Source organism: Urocitellus parryii, chromosome 1 (genome assembly GCF_045843805.1).
Source record: "Urocitellus parryii isolate mUroPar1 chromosome 1, mUroPar1.hap1, whole genome shotgun sequence".
NCBI lineage: Eukaryota > Metazoa > Chordata > Mammalia > Rodentia > Sciuridae > Urocitellus > Urocitellus parryii.
In genome coordinates, this window is record NC_135531.1 from 137,939,027 (window position 1) to 137,960,140 (window position 21,114).

At 33.8% G+C, this 21,114-nt stretch overlaps 1 protein-coding gene and 1 pseudogene across 3 annotated transcripts in view; one reads left to right on the forward strand and one right to left on the reverse strand.

Moving 5' to 3' along the window:
• The window catches only part of Rapgef6 (Rap guanine nucleotide exchange factor 6), a 202,993-nt gene that overhangs the window by 134,805 nt on the left and 47,074 nt on the right, over positions 1 to 21,114 (forward strand). For all 3 annotated transcript variants that reach the window (XM_026400134.2, XM_026400136.2, XM_026400135.2), the window contains exons 13-17: positions 2,701 to 2,808; positions 4,941 to 5,144; positions 7,220 to 7,328; positions 12,112 to 12,352; positions 16,761 to 16,918. In XM_026400134.2, coding sequence (XP_026255919.2) covers positions 2,701 to 2,808; positions 4,941 to 5,144; positions 7,220 to 7,328; positions 12,112 to 12,352; positions 16,761 to 16,918 — 820 coding nt within the window. The remainder of the gene's footprint in view (positions 1 to 2,700; positions 2,809 to 4,940; positions 5,145 to 7,219; positions 7,329 to 12,111; positions 12,353 to 16,760; positions 16,919 to 21,114) is intronic.
• LOC113190661 (SERTA domain-containing protein 3-like) lies at positions 9,552 to 10,728 on the reverse strand (annotated as a pseudogene).

Genomic DNA, 21,114 nt, shown 5'->3' on the forward strand with positions numbered 1-21,114 from the left:
CACTAGTTTGCTAAAGCTGGTCTCAAACCTGCAATCCTGCTGTAGCCTCCTGGGTTGCTGGGATTATAGGCATGCACCACCACACACAGCAACATTTACAATTTATTAATGAATGTTTTGCAGTTAATAGATTAAATGTTTACTTTGATAACAAAATTTAGTTCACCTAAAAAATTAGTAAGTTGGTATAGACATATATCTGCTTATCGACTTTTATGATAGCGTAGCCTGTTTCAAGGGGACATGAATTTTTTTTTTTTTTTTGGACATGAATCTTACAAGGCAAAAAATGAAATAAGGCTGTGATGTTGCTCTAAATTCAGGAAACGTAATAGCTGCATAAGTGTTTTAGAATTTTACCAAAATATTTTATAATCATTTAAAAAAATATGTTAAATCCTAATTTCTCTGTCCTGCTACTTATTTAAATCTTTCTTTGAATTTGCATTAAATGTTATTTGCTATTTAAAATAGATTATTTTGCCTATTTCAGATTAATGGAAATATTAGTAATACCTCAGCAAATTAGTGGGAAGTAAGTTGTTCTAAGAAAATAAAAAGTAGGATCATAATGGCAAAGAAAATAAGTTAGATGAAGGCAAACTTGATATTGGGGGGGGGGGGATACTGAGGATTGAACCCAGGGGCATTTAACCACTGAGCTACATCCCCAGCCCCTTATATTTTTTTTTTATTTTGAGATAGGGCTGTCTTTAAACTTGTGATCCTCCTGCCTCAGCCTCCTGAGTCACTGGGATTACTGGTGTGCACCCCCACACCTTACTAAACTGTAGAATTGTATTATTTAGGAAATTAAAGTGTGCAAAACTACAGACTTGTCTTCCTCTCCTTTTTTTTTTTTTTTTTTTTGGAATTAATTATAATTACTTTGGTTCCTGAGAAAATAAAGGCATGCCTAGAGACTGAAAAAAATATGATTTAGAAATAACTAGATTTCTACATGCAAAAGGATGAAATTGGATTCTTACTTACCTTACACCATATACAAAAATTTACTCAAAATATATCAGAGGTTACACCATTCATAAAAATTTACTCAAAATGTATAAGAGGGGCTGGAAATACAGTTCAGTTGGTAAAGGGATTGCCTCACAGGCACAAGGTCTGGGTTCCATCCCCAGCACCACAAAAAAAAATAGAGGCAATATAAGAGATTAAAGTATAATATTTTTACAAGAAAAGATAATAGTAATTCATGATGACCTGGGTTTTGGCAGTAGTTTTTCAGATATGACACCAAAAGCAAAAGCAACAAAAGAAAAAAAATAGATATTTGAATTGCATCAAAATTAAAATGTTTTCTGTATCAACTGATACTATCAAGAAATACTGGACAACACATGGAATGGCAGAATAAATTTGCAAATCATATCTGATAAGGGTCTAGCATCTAGAATATATAAAGTATTTTTACAATTTGGCAACAAAAGGACAAACAACACAATTGGAAAATGGACAAAGGACTTAAACATTTTCCAAGGAAAATGCATAAGTGGCCATCAAGCACATGAAAAAGATGCTCAACATAATTAGTCTTAGGGAAATACAGCTTGAAGCCATTGTGAGATATCACTTTGTATCCACTGGGATGGCTTTGTAAAAAGAAGGAAAAAGACCAAAAAAAAAAAATTAAAAAACAAAGAATGTGAGAAATTAGATACCCCACCCCCAATATTAATGATGGAAATGTAAAATAATATAGCCTCTGTGAAAGACTGTTTGACATTTCTTCAAAAATTTGAACATAGAGTACCCATACAGTCCAGTAATTTTTCTCCTAGGTATGTGCCTGAAAAACAGGCTCACAAACAAAAATTAGTACAGAGATATTCATAGCAATATTGACAATAGCCAAAAAGTGAGGATGATCCAGATATCCCACTAATGTTTACCATGGATTAACAAAACATATATAGCAATTTAATAAAATATTATTCATCCATTAAAAGAAACAAAGTACTAATTAAAAGAAGCCAATCACAAAAAGCTAATATTACGTGATTCTGTTTATATGAAATGTCCAGAATAGGCAAATACATACAAAAGTAGACTAGTGGTACCTTCCAGGGACTGGAGAAAGGACAGAATGGGAAGCATTTACTAAACTAGTTAGTGGTGATGGTCATATAACATTATAAATGTGTGAAATGCCATTGAATTGTGCACTTTAAATTGATTGAAATGGTGAATTTTATGTGCATGTGCATTTTACATAATTTTGAAAATATATGACTCAAAATTACATTGCTAACTATATTACTACTTAACATTTTCTTACTTTTAATCTATGGAGCAAAGTAAACAAACCAATTCACCAATTTTGAAAATTGACAGTATTTACAATGAATTGTATATGATTACCTGCTCTTATGATATGAAGTTTGTATTTTGAGATGCTCTGAAATACATATCCCATGTATTTATTCCATTTTAATGAATATAAGATGACTTTTATCTTCTGAATGCACAGAGTTCTCTGTTGCTTGTGTACCCAAGGAAGCAAAATTTTAGACTAAAGCATATCTCTGTTAGAACAAGCCTTTTTATATTCAAGGAAGGGGAGAAGAAGGTTAGTCATAAAGCTCTGTTCTTCCTTAGTTTGGGGCATGTTTTTGGAATGTACTTTTTCAGAAATAATGCCTCTCATAACCATATGCTGCCTTTTCTGTGTTTCCACAGGTGACACGGATTGTATTATTATGGGTAAATAATCATTTTAATGATTTTGAAGGTGATTCTGCTATGACTCAGTTTCTGGAAGAATTTGAAAAAAATCTGGAAGATACAGTAAGACTCAAATGAATTTCTTTTTCAGAGTTGCTGCTCCTCAGCGATAACTATTATTCAGAACAGCAGAGGCTTTTGTATTATCCTGCGTACTAAATGTCCGTTCTGAGAACTCTGTAATTCTACTTATCCTCTGCCACCTCAGCTGAAACAAAAATCATCCTTTTAGACTCTGTTTTTCATTTTTAGTTTAAGACTAGTATCTCTTAGTTCCTCAGGCTTCTAAGTACTGGGCATATGTGGATCAGTCCATAGTCACCCATGTCGCTGATTTAGGCATTTATGTATACATATGTGTCTTTGCTTTTGGTCTCTTTTTCAGCCATTTCTTTTCTACTTCCCAGTTTAGGAGCTCATTATTTCATTATACCTGTTCTATTATAGTAGCCTGCTAAATGGTCTTAGTTCTAGTTTTCTTCTACTCCATGCTGTGTGTCCAAAAGATAGATATTAAAGTACAAACAATGCATATTGCTTGTCTTTGTTAGCACACCATATTTTTTTTTTTTAAGAGAGAGAATTTTTTTTTTTTTTTTTTTTTTTTTTTTTTTTTTTTTTTAGTTTTCAGCGGACACAACATCTTTGTTTGCATGTGGTGCTGAGGATCGAACCCGGGCCGCACGCATGTCAGGCAAGCGCACTACCACTTGAGCCACATCCCCAGCCCAGTACACCATATTTTCTACCAAAGTAGTGTCTCACCTTATACTCATGTCACTCATCTACTTTTTCAGGATTTTTCTTATGTACTATAGATTATATCTAAACCAGACTATTTTGTAGTTCTTTATCACATACCTTGTTGTATTCTCTTCTCCCAGTCTTGCTGTTTCCAAGTATGTGCAACTTTCAGTGCATATCTTTTATATCCGATCTACATTAAGACTTTGTGGATCTCCCTGCTACATGTGCTTTCACCTTTTCTAAATATACAGTATTTAAGAAAATTCCTTCAAGGTCTTCTTAACTTCCACAGTAGCTATGGATGAATACATTTTATTCTCCTTGTCACATAGAATTCAGCTGCAACTAGGTTGTCTGCTTCTAGCAGCTTGAAATTTTTGGAAATAAATAATGTAGTATAATGGTTAAAAGAGTACAGCTCAGGAATCAGTTTGCCTGAATTAACATTCATACTCCATCACTTGCTCTATATGTGAATTTGGACAAGTTGCCTAACCTTTATGTTCCTGTTTACTTATTTGAAAGATAATAGCCCCTACTTCAATGAGATTGTATGAAGATTGTAGTGAGTTAATGAATAACAATATGAAAACAATCCTGGCACATAGGAGATGCTCAAGAATTATAGTCTTCAGAGTCTTAGTGGCTTGAGTTGCCTGAAGAAGAAAAAAAATGGAAAATTTGATCCAATTTTTACCCCTTAGTTCCTATAGACTTCTCAGCAGCATATCTGCTTTGTAAAATGGGGAGAAATGAACAGGGACTGGGGAACCTGATATAGAGGCACACCAACATCAATAGTCATGAGATGAACAAGATAGGTGTTTGTATTACAAAAGTTCAGAGAATGAGAAGTAATTTTTTTATCATCCCTGTGGGGATGAGATAACATTTTGAAATCTTTTGTTGTTCGTGGTGGTGGTAGTGATGGTTCTAGGGATTTAACCCAGGGGCAGTCTGTCTCTGAATTACATCCCCAGCCCTGATATTCAGTTTTCTTTTTAACTTATCTAAGTTGCTGAAACTGGCCCTGAACTTGCTAACCTCCTGCCTCAATCTCTTCAGTTGCTAACCTGTGATTATCTAAAAGTCTTTAAAATCGTACTCAAAGGGCTGGAGATGTGGCTCAAGCGGTAGCGCGCTTGCCTGGCATGCGTGCGGCCCGGGTTCGATCCTCAGCACCACATATGAAGATGTTGTGTCCACCAAAAACTAAAGATAAATAAATAAATATTAATAAATATTTAAAAATAAATAAATAAATATTTAAAAACAAAACAAAAACTTTAAAAAAATAAAATTGTACTCAGACATCTTATTGAGAGTGTACTGCAGTAGACGTGCCCTCTCCTTTAGTTGTTTTTATGTTTACAATTCTTATTTTAATAATTTTTGATGATTTTAGAAGCCTATAGGAAGACATAATTTTACTTTTTTTTACTTTACAGAAAATGAATGGTCATCTTAGGTTATTGAATATCGCCTGTGCTGCAAAGGCTAAGTGGAGACAGGTTGTGCTACAAAAGGCTTCTCGAGAGTCACCTTTGAATTTCAGCCTTAATGGAGGAAGTGAGAAGGGATTTGGTATTTTTGTTGAAGCAGTAGAACCTGGTAGCAAAGCTGCTGATGCAGGACTGAAACGTGGTGATCAGGTAAGTAAATGACTCACCATTTAAATTAAAGCCATCTTATCAACACAATAGTCTGTCTGTTATTTTTGTTCTTATCCGATATTTCTTAAGTAGATACAGTCAATTTGAGTATTTGTCTGAGTGCCTCTTAAGAGGTGGTATTCTAATATGGCTTATTTTTTAAACACATTTATTATATATCCACTGCTGTTAATAAAAAAGTTGATCTAGCGTTTGAACCAGCTCAACCAGGCCTCAACATCGTGACCTCCTTTGGGCCTGCCTCATACCCCAAGGATTAATTTTGAAGGAAGGGTCATTTCACTTCTTATGTAAGTGGCTGAAGATTACCATAAGTGATGGTATCAACTTAAATAATGTTCATATGATAACATACTACATTTATAAGCCAAGTGAGTCAGGTGAAGGACCAGAAAAAATGAGACACTGAAAGGAATTTGGTGATGATCCATTTCTTCCATTTAGACATAAGGTAACTACTGAGCAGGCGGTTTGAAAATGTGATTTACTTATAACCTTTTGTTACATTAAAAATGCAATTCCCATGCTAACCTCAGTCCTTCCAGGCATATTTATTACATTCTCAAATGATAAAGTTTCTAAATTTGTATTTTTAACAAAGCTCTCTAAGATGATACTCATGCACATCAGAGGGTTGTTTCCCAGATCTTAGATACCATCAGACTCACTTGAGAAACTTACTTTTTCATGTTCAAAAACTTATTCATTCATTCAGTTAAAATGTGGTTTTATTTTAATTTTTAACTGAACCATACTATCACTTTTTTAATATGATAAGGGTATTCACATTATAAAAAACTATTTTGAAAGATGCTACACTTCAAAATAGTGATTCATAACCAATGGGTGATTTCTGCTCCAAGAGACTTTTGAGTTTTTTGTTTCTTGTTTTTTTGTAGTGGTACTGGTAGTCAAACCTAGAGCCTCCCTCACACTTGAGGATTCTACCACTGAGCTACATCCCCAGCCCTAGATAGATAGGTAGGTAGATAGATTTTGTTTTGTTTTTGTTTTTGTTTTTGTTTTTTCCCTTTTTTGGTACCGGAGATTAAGCCCAGAGGCACATTACCACTTAGCTACCTCCCCAGTCCTCTTGATTTTTATTTTAATTCAGCCTCTTACTAAGTTGCTGAGTCTGGCCTCAAATTTTCAATCCTCCTACCTTAGCCACCCAAATTCCTAAGAATGAAATTTAATCTGCTTTTCCTTCTTCCATCAGCCCTCTCCATTACTGTGGAGATGATCTGAGGCTTTAAGCAACTCCCACACCCTCAAAAAAGGGGATCTCTTTATTTTTATTATTTTTGTATAATACTGTATTATCTGTTTTAGTAGATGCAGGTCTTTTTTAACTTGAATTTTACTTCTGTAGAATTTTCTTTTCATAATGTATTGTTATGCATTCTTTCTTATCCTTTTGGAAGTTTTATATCGCTCCTCTAGATCTTTCTTCTTTGTTGATTATTTTTTATTCATTATATTTCTCTCTCTATCACTCTTTATTGGAATTGGCATTTTTTAAAACTAAACTTGTATAAGTCTGAGGTACAGCCAAATTGGGCAATCCTTGATGTTCATATGAAAAACAACTTATCTCGGTTATGCTTCTTATTGTTTGGCTACCTGATACAGTCAGTGACAGCAGGTTTTTAAATATATTTAGAGAGCTACTTTCAAATGAATTATTTCACTTTTAAATGCAGTAAATTTACACATAGGATATTTGACTGTACATACACACAGGTGGTAATTTTTTATATGATCTGATATGGTCAAAATTTTTCATTTATGAACTTTTCTGTGATCTTTGTAAAAAAAAAATCCTTACTATTATCCTAAAGTGAATGAACTTTAATATATATATATATAATTTACAGTAGAGAATTTGGAAAATGCAACCATATAGGAAAAAAATAAATACCCATCTACTTTCTCACAAAGAGAACCGTTGTTTACTTATGGTACATTTTATTGAAGTCTTTTTCAGCATAAACTTTTAAGCTTTTGTCTTTTTACATTTTCTTCTTAATTTGTATTTTTCAAATACTCTTAAGATAATGGAAGTAAATGGACAGAATTTTGAGAATATTACATTTGCAAAGGCCCTTGAAATTTTGAGGAATAATACTCATCTTGCACTAACTGTGAAGACCAATATTTTTGGTAAGTTTTGTTGTAAATACTGTCTGAGCTTTGCTTTTTTGTTTTTGTAATAGAAAAGTAAAGTCATAACAATGAAAAGAAAAATAAAATGTAAAACATTTCTTATCTGAGCTATTAAGGTATTAGGATTGCTAATGTGTGTAGTACAATTTAGAATTTTCACTTTTCATTTGTGCTTATTATTTTGATATCTTAGAAAGTTTGAAAGTAGGAATACAACTACATTTATTCAGTCATTTATGAAATATCAATTGAGAATCTGTTATATATCATACTCTGGTAGAGGAATACTTAAAATGACCTGAATAGAACTTAGAGTCATAATCAGGTTTTTTCTCCCTGCTAATTTACAAATTAATCTACTTCTAATCTTTTAACTAGCTTTCTGAAATAATGTAAATGCCAGATTGTTTCATGGAAATTAATTAAAGCACTGAATTAATGATCAGTGAATTACAGATTTCTAACAAGAGACTCTACCTTCCTGTGTAAAAATGTTGATTATGTCATATAAACAAAGCAAATGTTCATCTTGTACTTCTTTTATTAAGAAATTTATGGGTTTTTTTAAATAACTTTAAGAAAGAGTTTATTGTCATTTGGATTCATTTGATACCATAGGATTTTTGTTAAAATTCAGAGAAAGGCAACAGTAAATGCAGTATAGCCATTGAAAATTGTCAAAGAAAATTTAAGAGTTTTTATTTAAGAGCTGGTTCCCCTAGGTTTCAGTTGCAATTAGAGAAGTAAGAGTTGATTTTTAAAACTATACCTATAGAAAGGAAGAGTGAGTTTTAATTTTTCCACTGTAACTCCTCTTTATACTCTGCTTAGTAATATTGAAAAAGGAGGCATTTGTTATTTTTCCTCTTTTTATTGGAGTCACTTTGACTGAATTACATCATGTTGACTCCGATATATAACAGTCAGTTGGCAACTATACAGTACTTAACAAAGAATAAGTAAGTAAGCCTTCAGAGTTTTTGGATTTCCTAGAGGTGACACTAGTATTTAGTGACACCAGCTTTTAGTTTAAACTACAGGGATATCAGTTTTGAAAAACATGAAACCAGCATTATGCATGTTGGACAGATTATTTACTCTCCAGGCTTCAGTTTCTCCAGCTATATTTCATAAGGTTCTTGTAAAGATCCAATGCCTTTACTTTTTTCTTGTCACTTAATGATTGCTAATTAGTATCAAATATTATTATATACAAAAATATATAGATAGCATAATATAGGGTTTAACAACATTAACTCTGAAAGACAGAAAAAGTAAGTTTAAAGATACAAAAGGTGTAATGTATAACAAATTAGAATAAATAAGTTTAAATTTTAAAAGATACAAAAGGTAGTGAACCCACACTCTCAGAACCCTAGAACCCTCTGAGTGGTAAGAATAACAAAATGTCAAACTGGATGTTGCATGGACCTTTTTTTTTTTTTTCTTTCAAAATACTTTTATTTAAAATAAAAAAATTGAGGCTGGGGTTGTGGCTCAGTGGTAGAGTGCTCACCTCGCACGTGCGAGACCCTGGGTTCAATCCTCAGTACCACATAAAAATAAATAAGTGAAATAAAGGTATTGTGTCCAACTACATCTAAAAAATAAATATTTAAAAAGTAAAATTTAAAAATTACAATTAAAAAAAAAAAAGCCCCCACAAACCCTGCCTTTCTTTTTAAATAATGCGGCATGGAGCAGTTTGGTTTCCACCCTATTGTGCATGGTCCCGCCTGGTTCTGAATCTGGAAGCTGCTGGGGCTGAGGTCCTGCCAAGAAAGTGGGGTTCAACCTGGGGAAAAGAGATCAGCCCCTCCCACTCCCTCAAGAGGCAGAGCCTGGGTTTCTAGAGCAACCTGGCCCCACACCTCTGCCACTGTTGACAGGCCCCACTTTATCTTCCCTGAGGACCCAGTGGTCACAAGGGGAGTGGGAACTGGAGAGAAAGGCAGAAGAAATGTGTGAAAAGTCAGACTCTCGGAGTCTTATTAAGGCATTTGGAACAGATGAATTAATTCAGGAAGACCTATCTTCACAGAAGGCTGGGGTAACCAGATACACACACATACAAGTAAGTTTGTAGAACCCGAAATGGGAGGAAAGGAGACCATAGTCACTATTTGGAGCTCCTATCAAAACACACACACGAACGAGTTACATCCAGGGATCCAGCCAACTGAGGCCGCCATGAGGAAGGGTTCTGTTCCCATGATAATTTTAGGATCCTAGAATGATATCCATGATGTGATCTAGTTCATTCCACTGCCAGGATCCTGGGACACAGAAGAGGTTGTGAGGAGGTTTGGGGGGGGGGGTCAGGGTAGGCTCCTTTTCCACTGCAGGATGTGTTAAAGTTCAAAAAGAAGTCATCCAGGGTATAGTCCCCCAGGTACCGGGGAGCTCAGAGCTTCTAAGAAGACTGGGTCAGAGCTGGAGTTGTGGCTCAGTGGTAAAGTGCTCGCCTAGCATGTATGAGGCATTGGGTTCGATTCTCAGCACCACTTATAAATAAATTAATTAAATAAAGGTCCATTGACAACTAAAAAATATTTTAAAAAAAAAGAAGAAGAAGAAGAAGACTGGGTCAGGTTGGGGTAGCACTTCATTCTGGAGGCCGGGGGAGCCACTGGATTCTGAGGTACTTCTGTCTCATCCATGGATGTCTCCAACTCCCTGAGGGTAGAGCGGATGGTGGTGGAGAGGGAGAAATCTTTTCCTCACCCAGGAAGAGGGGCTGCGGGGGCGGGCCTGGGCAGGGCAGGTGCTAGAGCCAGGTGAATGGGGGCCTGGAGTTGCTGTAGGGTTTTGTGGATAAGGACATGCCTGCAGAGGCTGGGTGCTCGGGAGCCCAGGCTTCCCTGGATTTTGTCTAGGGAGATGTATAGCAGAGCTTTTTGGCAGCTCCCAAGGCTTGCTGGACTTCAGTCCCACTTTTCATCCTCCTCTTCTTCCAATCTGAGTGTTTCCTCTTCAGGCCTCTCACCAAGATTCTTTGGATCAGAAGTAGAGAATTTCGGGTCTAAACTCTGCCTTGGACACTGCTCAGTTGTGTGATCTTGGGAAATGATGTGAGGTTACTTCTATGAGCCTCATTTGTAAAATGGGTATTGTAAAAATACAGTTGGTCAGGGGCAGAACTACATCGTTAGGGTCTAGGGTGGAGGGTGGTAGAGAGCAGTCAAAGCTGCTCCCTTTAATTTAGCTGGTCTTCACACCAAGATCCTGCATGGATCTTGTAAGCAAAGAAAATGTTTGTATACATGATACCAGAGCAAATCATACTTGCCATTTTGTATTACTTAGTATTCTGTACTAAGTAATTAGGATCATCAAGAGAGCATGATGAAATCCCTAATAAGTGATCTTACAGATTGGGAGCAGGGAAGGGGGACATTCAAGGAAGAGACTAAAAACATTTCTAGAACTCTGCTTAGAGCAATTTAAAAATCCAGCCCTTGAAACAAGAACAGCATGGTGGGGGGGGGCGGGGCATTGAGGAAAAAACAATTCTTAGAGTGATGTAAAATATGGTGGTAATGACAAAAGCATTCAGTAGAAGGAATTGATAATAAAATGTTATCATCCTTCTGCTGAAACCTTCCTACAGGATGGGAGAAAATGTTTGCCAGCTATTCATCTGACATAAGGTTAATATCCAAAATTTATAAAGAACTTAAAAAACGTGGTTTAAAAAACAAATATGGAAAAATGTTCAGTATCATTAGCCACCAGGAAAATGCTCATGAAAACCACAATGAGATAACATCTCACCCCAGTTAGAATGGCTGTTAATAATAAATAACAATTGCTGATGAAGACGAGGCAAAAAAATAAGGAAGTCTTATACACTATTGATGGGAACTTAGTATGGCCACTTTAGAGAACAGTTAAAAATAGATCTACCATATGATCCAGCAATCCCATTTCTGGGTATATATCTGAAGGAAATGAAATTGGTATACAAAATAGATAGCTGCATGACGATTTACTGTGGCACTATTCATCATGCCTAGATATGGAGTCAGTCTAAGTGCCCACTAACAGATGAATGGATACAGAAAATATGCTGTGTGTATATATGTACATACAGCCATTTATATCAGCCATTTTATAAAACGCAAATTTTGGAGCAAAGTGATGGAGCTGGAGGATATCATGTTAAGTGAAATAAGTCAGACATAGAAAGACAAGTATGGCATATTCTCTCTCACATGTAGAAACTTAAGAAAGTTGGCCTGAAAGTAGAATAGTGGTTACTAGGGGCCAGGAGGGTGGGGTAGGAAGGTAGAAGTATGGTTGGATATAATCAGTGTACACTATATTCATGTAAAGTATATTGCTCAAAGTTATGCCTTGTGATAAGCTGAGTGGTTTTATAACTTGTATTTGGTTATGTTATTTAAGTGTATTTTCCAGAGTATGCAGCCACCATTCCACATATAATCTATTTCTATAACATTAAGTAGTTAGTTATATTGCTTATTACCTAAATAGGAACCTGTAGATTTTTTTAAACATGCTGGCAGCCTACCCATTTTCTGTCCATTTCCTCAAGTGACTTCATTTTATCAGTGTTGGGCAACATCATAAGTACAGTCAGGTTTGAAAACTGAAGAAAGAAGTAGATAAAGCAGATAAAGGATGGGTGATCATGTTTAATTGAATGGGCTGCAAAAGGCCAAATAACAGAAAGTGCTTGTATTTATCCTTTAAATTTATTTTTGGTGTAAAAGCTTCCTAATGAAAAGAAATGACAGGTTTATTTGTTTATTTCCAGTATTCAAAGAGTTGCTTAGTAGGATTGAACAAGAGAAATATGGTGTTCCTCATATTCCAAAAATTGCTGAAAAAAAAAGTAATCGGCATTCAATTCAAGATGTCCCAGGAGATATTGAACAGACATCACAGGAGAAAGGAAATAAGAAAGTTAAAGCAAATACTGTTTCAGGTGGAAGAAATAAAATCAGGAAAATTCTGGATAAAACACGATTTAGTATCTTGCCTCCAAAGCTATTTAGGTAGGTACTGTCACTCTCTGTCATGTAGGAATTTTTATATTGATTGTAAAATTTTTATTGTGGGAGAGGGAAGTTTGGTTCATTTCTTGTTTTTTATGTAGCTATTGCATTATAAAGTCTCATAGCAATCTATAATAAGAAAATAAATTCTAAATTTCTCCCCATGGCTTTTATGAAGTTACCACTGTTAAATTATATAATATTCTATTGATGTTACTTTGAATTTTAGAAAACACTTAGTTTTTTATTCTGAGACCTATTTTTATATATTTTTTGGTCAAATTTCAGTCCCTGGTCTAATTTGGACAATCTTGGGACACATTTCACTGCTACCATCATTTTTTTTGTTTTGTTTTGGTTTGGTTTTGGTTTTAAATCATGGCACCATTTTCCCCTTCCTGAAGTCTAATGCTAAATTTTAGTCAAACCTATTTTTTATTTCAAAGCAGAATATCATCAAAACTAAGTAATACCTGAAAATTTTATATGTAAATTAAAGTCTGTGAAATACCAATTAAATCAGTCCACTGATGAGTCATGGTTGAGAATGCCTCTAGTATATATTATATTATATGGGTATATATTTTACAGATGTACATATATTGTTATATTTTATGATGATTATGTTATATACTATACATATATATAATACAGAACTTTTGTAACTGCTTTCATAAAGCAGTTCTGAGAACACTGAAATATAGGTATAATACTTGTGCATAGTAGGCACTCAAGTAATACTTATCAAATAAGTTAAGATAGTGAATTAATCAGAAGAAAAAAGCATATTCAAAGAACCACATATATAATTTTCAGTATTTTTTAATAGTTAAAATTCTCAAAGATTTTAAAGATCAAAAAATGCTCTTCCTAAAGTTCTAATTTCCAACCAGAGAAGTGCATTTGTTCTTCCTTTAATTTGTCATGCATAGATTGAAGTATCCTAAGCTTTGTTCCTAATCTATCTCTCTCTCTCTCTCTGTCTGTCTCTCTCTCTCTCTCTCTCTCTCTCTCTCTCTCGAAAATTCATAACTCATTTTGTGAGTGCCTTGCTTTCCTTGAAGTAAAGGATTTATAAAAATCATAACCTTAAATAGCAGAATTTGCTAATATTGTACATACTATAGCAAACATTGTAAGAAAAGTCTTATTCTCACAAATGGGGATCAAGTAAGGAGAATATAAAAGGCACCAGCCCACACTGAAGAGTTGAGGTCAGTTTTGTGATAACTAGAAGTCACTGTGGGAAATAGAGACCAGAAGACAGAAAAGAATTCACAAGCAGAGTTTTTTAGAAGGTAGTGCTCTGACTTGTACTTCTAGAAACCCCAGTGGGTTTGGTCTGGAATCTTTTAAGTGGTTCTCATTTTGACTGATAGCAGAGTTGTGACATGTATATCATTTAAAACCTGAGAATAATGTTAATTATTACTCACCTCAGCTTGTTAGTGTTGAATTCTAGTAAGCTATACTCAAGTTTCAGGCAACTAAATCAATATATCATCTCCACATAATCCTTTGGGAAATGAGAATTAGTTACTGTGCATGGATTCTATCTTTGCTTACAGCAGGAAGCATGGAAGTTGAGATCACCTGTAGTCAGTTGAGTGAGTATCTTCTACATTATCACCTTATATTGGTACCAAAAAAAGAAAGATCTAGTAGAATAGTTTCACTTAAACTCAGAAGGATTTTTCTGAATTTAATTTTCCTCATTTATTAACCAAGAAATATTTACTGTTTTGCTGTGATACAAACATAAATAAAATGTGCTACACTTTAGATGTCTTTACTAAACATGTTTTAATGAAGTAAAATACTAATAATTTCAGCTACAGGAGTTTAGTTAAATACATTGTACTGCAGAGTGCAAAAATGACTAGAAGGGAAAAGACCAAGATGTTGATTATGGAAGATTTTGTAAAGAAGAATTTTATAGATAATTTTTCCCTTCTTCCCTTGCTTTCTGTATTCTTCAGGATTTCTGCTTTGAATATTTGTTATCTTTTAATTGAAATGACTGCAATTACTGGATATCTTTTATATGCCCAGATGCTTTGGGAGAGGCATCAAGAACAGACTTGATTTGTTCCTTTAGCAGTACTTACTTCTGTGAGAGTAGGGTGTGAGTTTTCAGAGAGATGTAGGAGAGAATTTCGCTCTCTCTAAAAGGAACAAAGAAAGAATGTAAGGAAGCAAATACTTGAGATAAGAATAAATAATTCCAAAATCCTAAAACATATATACTATTGATTATAACATACCCAATAGTAGACTCTTTTGCTTGCTTATCAGGAATTATTTTTATTCTCCAACTTCTTATCAACATACTTTTTTTGTTTGCTTTTGATATTTGAGTTATTTTTTATTTGCATATTGATGCTATTTTGTAACCATTATAGTTCTATAATATAAAACTAAGTACTTTTATTCTCAGTGAATCTAGTGTCAGGGAATTGTTGAGGAATTTTTCACAAATGTCTTATTTCTATTATTGCATCACCTCTCAGGAAACTGTTTTGGTAAGAGTTGATGTACTTATTTGCCAAATAGGCTTTATCGGTTCAGCTTCAAGCATGGATATTTTGCCATGTAAATACTGTATCATTCCTGTCATAGCATGGATTGTACATGAAAGTATAATTTTCATTTATATATACTCACACCTTAATTGCCATGAATTTATAACCAGCTTTTCATGACTACAGCAACTAAGTGGCATAACAATTCATTATTAGAAAGCAGAGTTAATGTTAAATAGCATCAGTGTGATATAAGGTCTTTTAGTAGTTCATGAACATCTCTTAGCATCTATAGTGAATTCCAATTTGCTATAACTAATGCAGCTAATTCCCTTTTATAGACAATTCTAACTTTTAGTATCATTTAGGTTTCTTCTACTTGATTAACAGGACTAACTAATCTCTAACTTTAGTTTCTTGGATTCAGTTTTCTGACCCTCTGTCCAAATATTGGTAGATGTGTTTTCAAAAACTGAAAGAAAAAAAAGGCTGTTGCTTCAAAAAAAAATCTTTATTTCTACTTAAGAATCTATGAAAGCTGTCCTTCTTTAAAACAGTTAACTGTGACATCTAGGAATACAAATTATAAGGAGCCAATTTAGGGTAATCTCAAATTACTTATCAGATAGGATATTTCCTTTGCCTTACTTTTCAGATAGATTCCTTTCTCCTTGAGAACAAATGTTCCCATACTGTCCTCTTCTGCATTTCAATATAAATTAATTAAAATAAATATCCTTTCTTAGGTTTGTGTGGTTCTCATTTTAATTTTGGTAAAAGTACTTTATCTTCTTTTTGCCAAAATATTCACCTTCTTTACCTATTTTAATCCTTATAATAGTTTGGGGGTACAGATATGAGGAAAACCAGGGTCCAGCAAGAGAAAGAAATTTGCCTGAGGTCAAACAGCTAATAACCCAGGTCTGTCTGACATCAAAGCTTGCTCTTAAAACAGTAACAAGAAGTCTTTGCTTTCTTCCACATTTTCATTCTTTTCCCAACTCTTCAGCTGTCTGTCCTGGCCCTCTCTTTCTTGTATGGCTGTTAACAGTTCTTCAGCTATTTAACAATTCTCTAGCATCATTTTCTAATCTGCCTAAATCATGTTTTACTTCTAACATATTCTAAATATACCCCATATCACTCATTTTTAATACTGTAGCCTTATCCTTTCCATGATAATAGGTAAGTATTCTGTGATACTGCCTGTTTGAATGTACAACAAGGACTAGGCTTATAATGGTACATTGAATAAATTTAGGTGGGAACTAATATTAATGGAAAGTATTGGTTTTTGTTTTTTTAATATAATGAAAACCCTAGAAGTGGTATTTTGCTACTGATGCTGTTGGGAATCTTCTCCATGCCCTCCCCCATTGCTATCTTATGTTTATGTAGAAATGTTTTACTTTTTTTAATTTTAAAAGAGAATTAACTTTTGCTGCTTCCTTCCTATTCTGGATTTTGTATGTTGTAAGTAGGGAGGAAGGGACGCTTTCTATAGTTTAGCTATGCATAGTTGGATACTTATTAATGGACACTAAAATATGCATCCATGTATTAGCTGGCAAATTTTTCAAGGGCTCCCTAAACATTCAGGTTCAGTTTCTTTACCAAAACCAGTTGAAACTGAGTGTGACTTTTTAATGATGCAGTAGAATTACTCAGATGTACAAATTAAATTTTACATGAACATAGTTGTTAAAAATATTTCTATTTTCATCATTGTAGTTATCCTGTTTTAAAAATTACAGTAATATTTTAATCTAGTTGTTTAGATCACCATTTTGAAATGGTTTTTATGCCTTAATGCACAGAGAATAAAAATGTTTACTGTTTAAATACCCTCTAATATTTTAAAGTGATACATGATTTTTTTTTTTAAGTGATGGAGGCCTGAGCCAATCACAAGATGACAGCATTGTGGGAACAAGGCATTGTAGACACAGCCTAGCTATAATGCCTATTCCTGGAACACTCTCATCCAGTAGCCCTGATCTCCTACAGCCTACTACCAGCATATTGGACTTTTCCAATCCTTCAGGTAATGTTCACACATAATTTTATGAAGACAAATTGGTACCTAATGAATAGAAAAATGGTTGGGCCATGCAGTAAATACTAAATTTGCTTGCCTGCTACCTTCTCTTACCTCTAGGTGACTTCATGCTGAAAGCAGTAAGATTATCTTTTTATCTAAACTTGCATAGTACGTCCTCAAAAATTAAAGAAAAGTACATAAAAACTACCCCTGACCACAGATTTAGATGTCTTTTGGTAATTATTATCTGAGCAGTGAAATGAAAACAGACACTTCTTAGCCAAGAAACATGTTATCCAAAGTATGAAAAATTTAAATGGCCTCGCTAATCTTTCTTAGGGATATATAAAAATGCCTTGGTAATTTTCTAAAAGCAGTGATTTTTTTTTTCCTCAGTACCTGAAGCTAAAGTAGTTGTTGTTATCACAGTATTACAGCATCTTTTTCATTGTTCAGACTTTCATTGTGACACATCAAGTTAATTTTTTTTTATATATCTATTGATGCCCGGAGACAGAAATTATCACTTAAATATATAATCTAAAATTTCACTCCAAAGGATCAACACCTTTGAAGAATCAACTAGATATCATCATTTGAAGAAATTCAAAATGGCTTTTAATAAAAGACACATACAATTAAGTGAGCAATATAATGTGTCCAGGGAAGAGAAAAGAAAAAAATGCTTCCACAAAGATCATCATATTTCTGGTGCAGCATAAATTTTCATTTCTAACAGCTAGTGTTAAGAAAGAAGGAAATTCAATTACATAAATCTCCATATTTGAAGAAAATACATAAGTGTAGTAGTAAAGTTTGTGTTTCATTATAGCAATTTACAACCCCAGGACATAACACAAAAACAGTGAGGTCATTCTGTACGTGGTTTTTTCCTTTTTAATTCAGTTGCCTCTTAACCACTAGAGCGACTTCTAAACCCATTTATCTGTTTTTGTACAACTTACTTTCTATGTCATTATCAGTATTCTTTTCAAGAATAAATATTTTAGTGAATCATTACTTTGCTTAGAAATTTCTAGCAGTTTATCAGTGAGTGTTCACAGAAATCACTCTCCTTATTTGATCAGAAGTTAATGTAAAGATTGCTACCCACCTGTCAAGTTAATTAACTTAAAAGGGTAAGAAAGCAAGCACTGAAGTATCATAGGGGTGGGAAAATCTACCATCTGGATTCAGTTTCTGTTATATAAAGGAAATGTTACTACCAGTGTGGGACATTTTGCTGGGATAAACCTCCTTTCTTACCTCCTATTCTGATGTTATCCCCATTGTTTCTTCATCCTTTTTTGAATATGGCATATACCTGTAGAATTCTTTGTCCATGTGGCTTGGACAAAGAATTGTACAGGTATATAGTCAACTTTTTCTTTTCATCAATGCTGAAATTAAATGTTACTCATCTGGGAAGTTCAGCTCCCTCTGCTGTGGTGTTACTTGCTCTTTTTTCAGAAGTTCCCAGCACATTTTCATGGCCTGTCTTTATTTGTTATGTGATAGGTTAGAAATTTCTTTTCGTGCCTGTGTGAATTGTGTTCTACAATGATGCTTGTTATACCATATATAAACTTTACAAAATGTTTTTGCACTACTAGAGCAGAAGCTAAATAAACTTACATTCATAAGACAAGTATTTAAGGGTATATGATACATAGATTTATTGAATTTTTGTCTGTATTTTTGCCATAGGCATATGTAGAATATAGGGCCAAGGTAATAAGGAATGGGCTATGGGATAGGAGAGAGAATGAGAGAAGAAGTAAGTTGAGATGTTAGATGGGGAACAAAGAAAAGAGGTTAAAGTGGTTAAAATTTAGAAACTTTCAGTTAAGCCCCATGGAGCAGAAATAACTTGATTACATATTGGGTCGCAATTTCTCTTCCTTGAAAACATTTTTAAAAGGACTGAAAATACCTTTTTAAAATCCATTGAGTGAATCTTAATATGGTTCAGTCTACAGACTGTGCCCATGTTAGTAATATAAATGAATGCATATATGTATTTAACTTACAAAATATATTTTAAGCCCCAAAATGTGTGACTTTGTGAAAGACCTTTTACCTAGTGGTGGTGGTATTTTTATTTATCTTTAAAAAATATTTTTGACAACTAATTCAAAATTCATCTCCTCACATAATATGCAATCACACTGAAATTAGCACATCACATCCATATATTGTAGTACCTATGTGTCATCAGCCAAGCTTAAATTATCAGTCTTGAGCTCAGTTATGTTTATTCTTCAAGTATAAAATTGTTACTAGATCAAAATGAAAGTGGGGGCAGAACTACAAAACTATTGATAGTTTTATTTTAATTGCTGACATTTTTATGATTTTGCTTTATTTTTGCTGCCTTACAGCTGTTGGTTTTTACTGTAAGTATTTTGGAATTCCATTCCTAGTCTTTGTGGTATTTTGTTATTTTCAAAAAGTCATATGGTACAGAATTAAGTAAAACAGGAAACAGAACTTTTATTTCTTGTTACAAGGTAGAATTAACTGGCATGTATCCTTTTAGTCATTTTCTTTGGGGAAAAAAATTAAATGTGTATGTGTTATTTCTATATTCAGAGTGTACGGGCTATTCTAAAGCTCGTGAAAAGGTTTTTGAAATTTTTAACCAAATGTAAGATAAAGCCTAAAAAATTCAGAGTGTGGCTAAAAGGAACTTGAAACTGAGGGGTTTTTTGTTTTGTTTTGTTTTGTTTTTGAGTTTGCAATAAAACATTTTCCTTATTTTTTCATTTACTAGCACAAGACTTACTTGATTTACTTAATGTAGCAAACTTACTTCTGCATTGAAAGTCTGAGGGCCATTTTTTACTAGCTTTTAATTATAAAGAAACATAATCATAGTTTTTTGAAAAATCTGGTGTACATGTTTCTATTCCCCAGAATTTAGTTAATTTTCTCATGTATTCTTTAAAAAATTTATTATTCACAAAATGTGTATGCTATTCTTTTCATCTCAAATGCAATCTTGTTCTTTTCTTTCACTTAGCAAGATACTTTGAATACTTTTCTGTATTAGAATGTGATGGTCTAGCAAAATTTTGTGGGGAGCACAGTCCTGAGATTGAACTAAGGGGCACTCAACCACTGAGCCACATCCCTAGCCCTATTTTGTGTTTTATTTAGAGACAGGGTCTCACTGAGTTGCTTAGCGCCTTGCTTTTGCTTGAAGCTGGCTTTGAACTCTAGATCCATTTGCCTCAGCCACAGCCTCTTGAGCCACTGGGATTTCAGGCATGCGCCACTGCGCCCAATTCTACCAAATTTTTAAGCACCTGATAGGATTCTTTTCAGCAGTTTCCTATTAGTGGACTTTTACAGTGTTTTCTAAACACTTATGTCTACATGTTTTATATTTCCATTTCCATTATTGATTTATTTTGAATTTTGTCAGTAAAAATTTTGTAGAAATTTTGTCAGTAAAATTTTTTTCTCATTATATGAGCACCTGAAAAATATCATGGGCATTGCCTCTTGGCCTATAAAACTTAAAATATTTACTTACCTAGCCCTTCAGAAAAACAAGTGTACCAATTCCTGATCCATACCATTAAATCATTACACTTTGTTTTCTTGGTAGACTTTTTACTACAAGAAATTGCCTTGTTTGGTTGATTATTGTCTTTCTTTAGAACGCCATTTATTACTCATTTGAATGGAAGTAAATTCCCCGAGAGCAGATTATCTCATTTATCACTGTATCTTTATCACTTGGAACATGTTGACACTAATACTAGCAATGTTAATGTTCAATTAACAATTTATAGTAGAGTCTCTTTTTTTTTTTTTTTTTTTTTAGGATGCTCTTGTTCTTTCAGGGCTGGGGGTATAGTTCATTTGGTAGAGTGCTTACCTCGAATACACAAGGCCCTAGGTTCAATCCCCAGCACTACCAAAAAAAAAAAAAGGTTCTTTCATTTGAGTATCGCTCTTGACATGTGTTCTCCCACTAATAAGATTATATATGTTTGTAAAGAATATATATAATAGTACTTATTTGTAAAATAATAGAGAAAGATTTACACTGTCGTTGGTGTCAGTAAAAAGAAGTTGTTTTCCTCTAATGTCTCAGTTTTCCAAGATGGCATTCATTATATTGGCTGATTTATCAGGGTTTGGATTATAGGGTACCCTTTGAATTCCACTTGTAGATCTGTGCTAGAGGT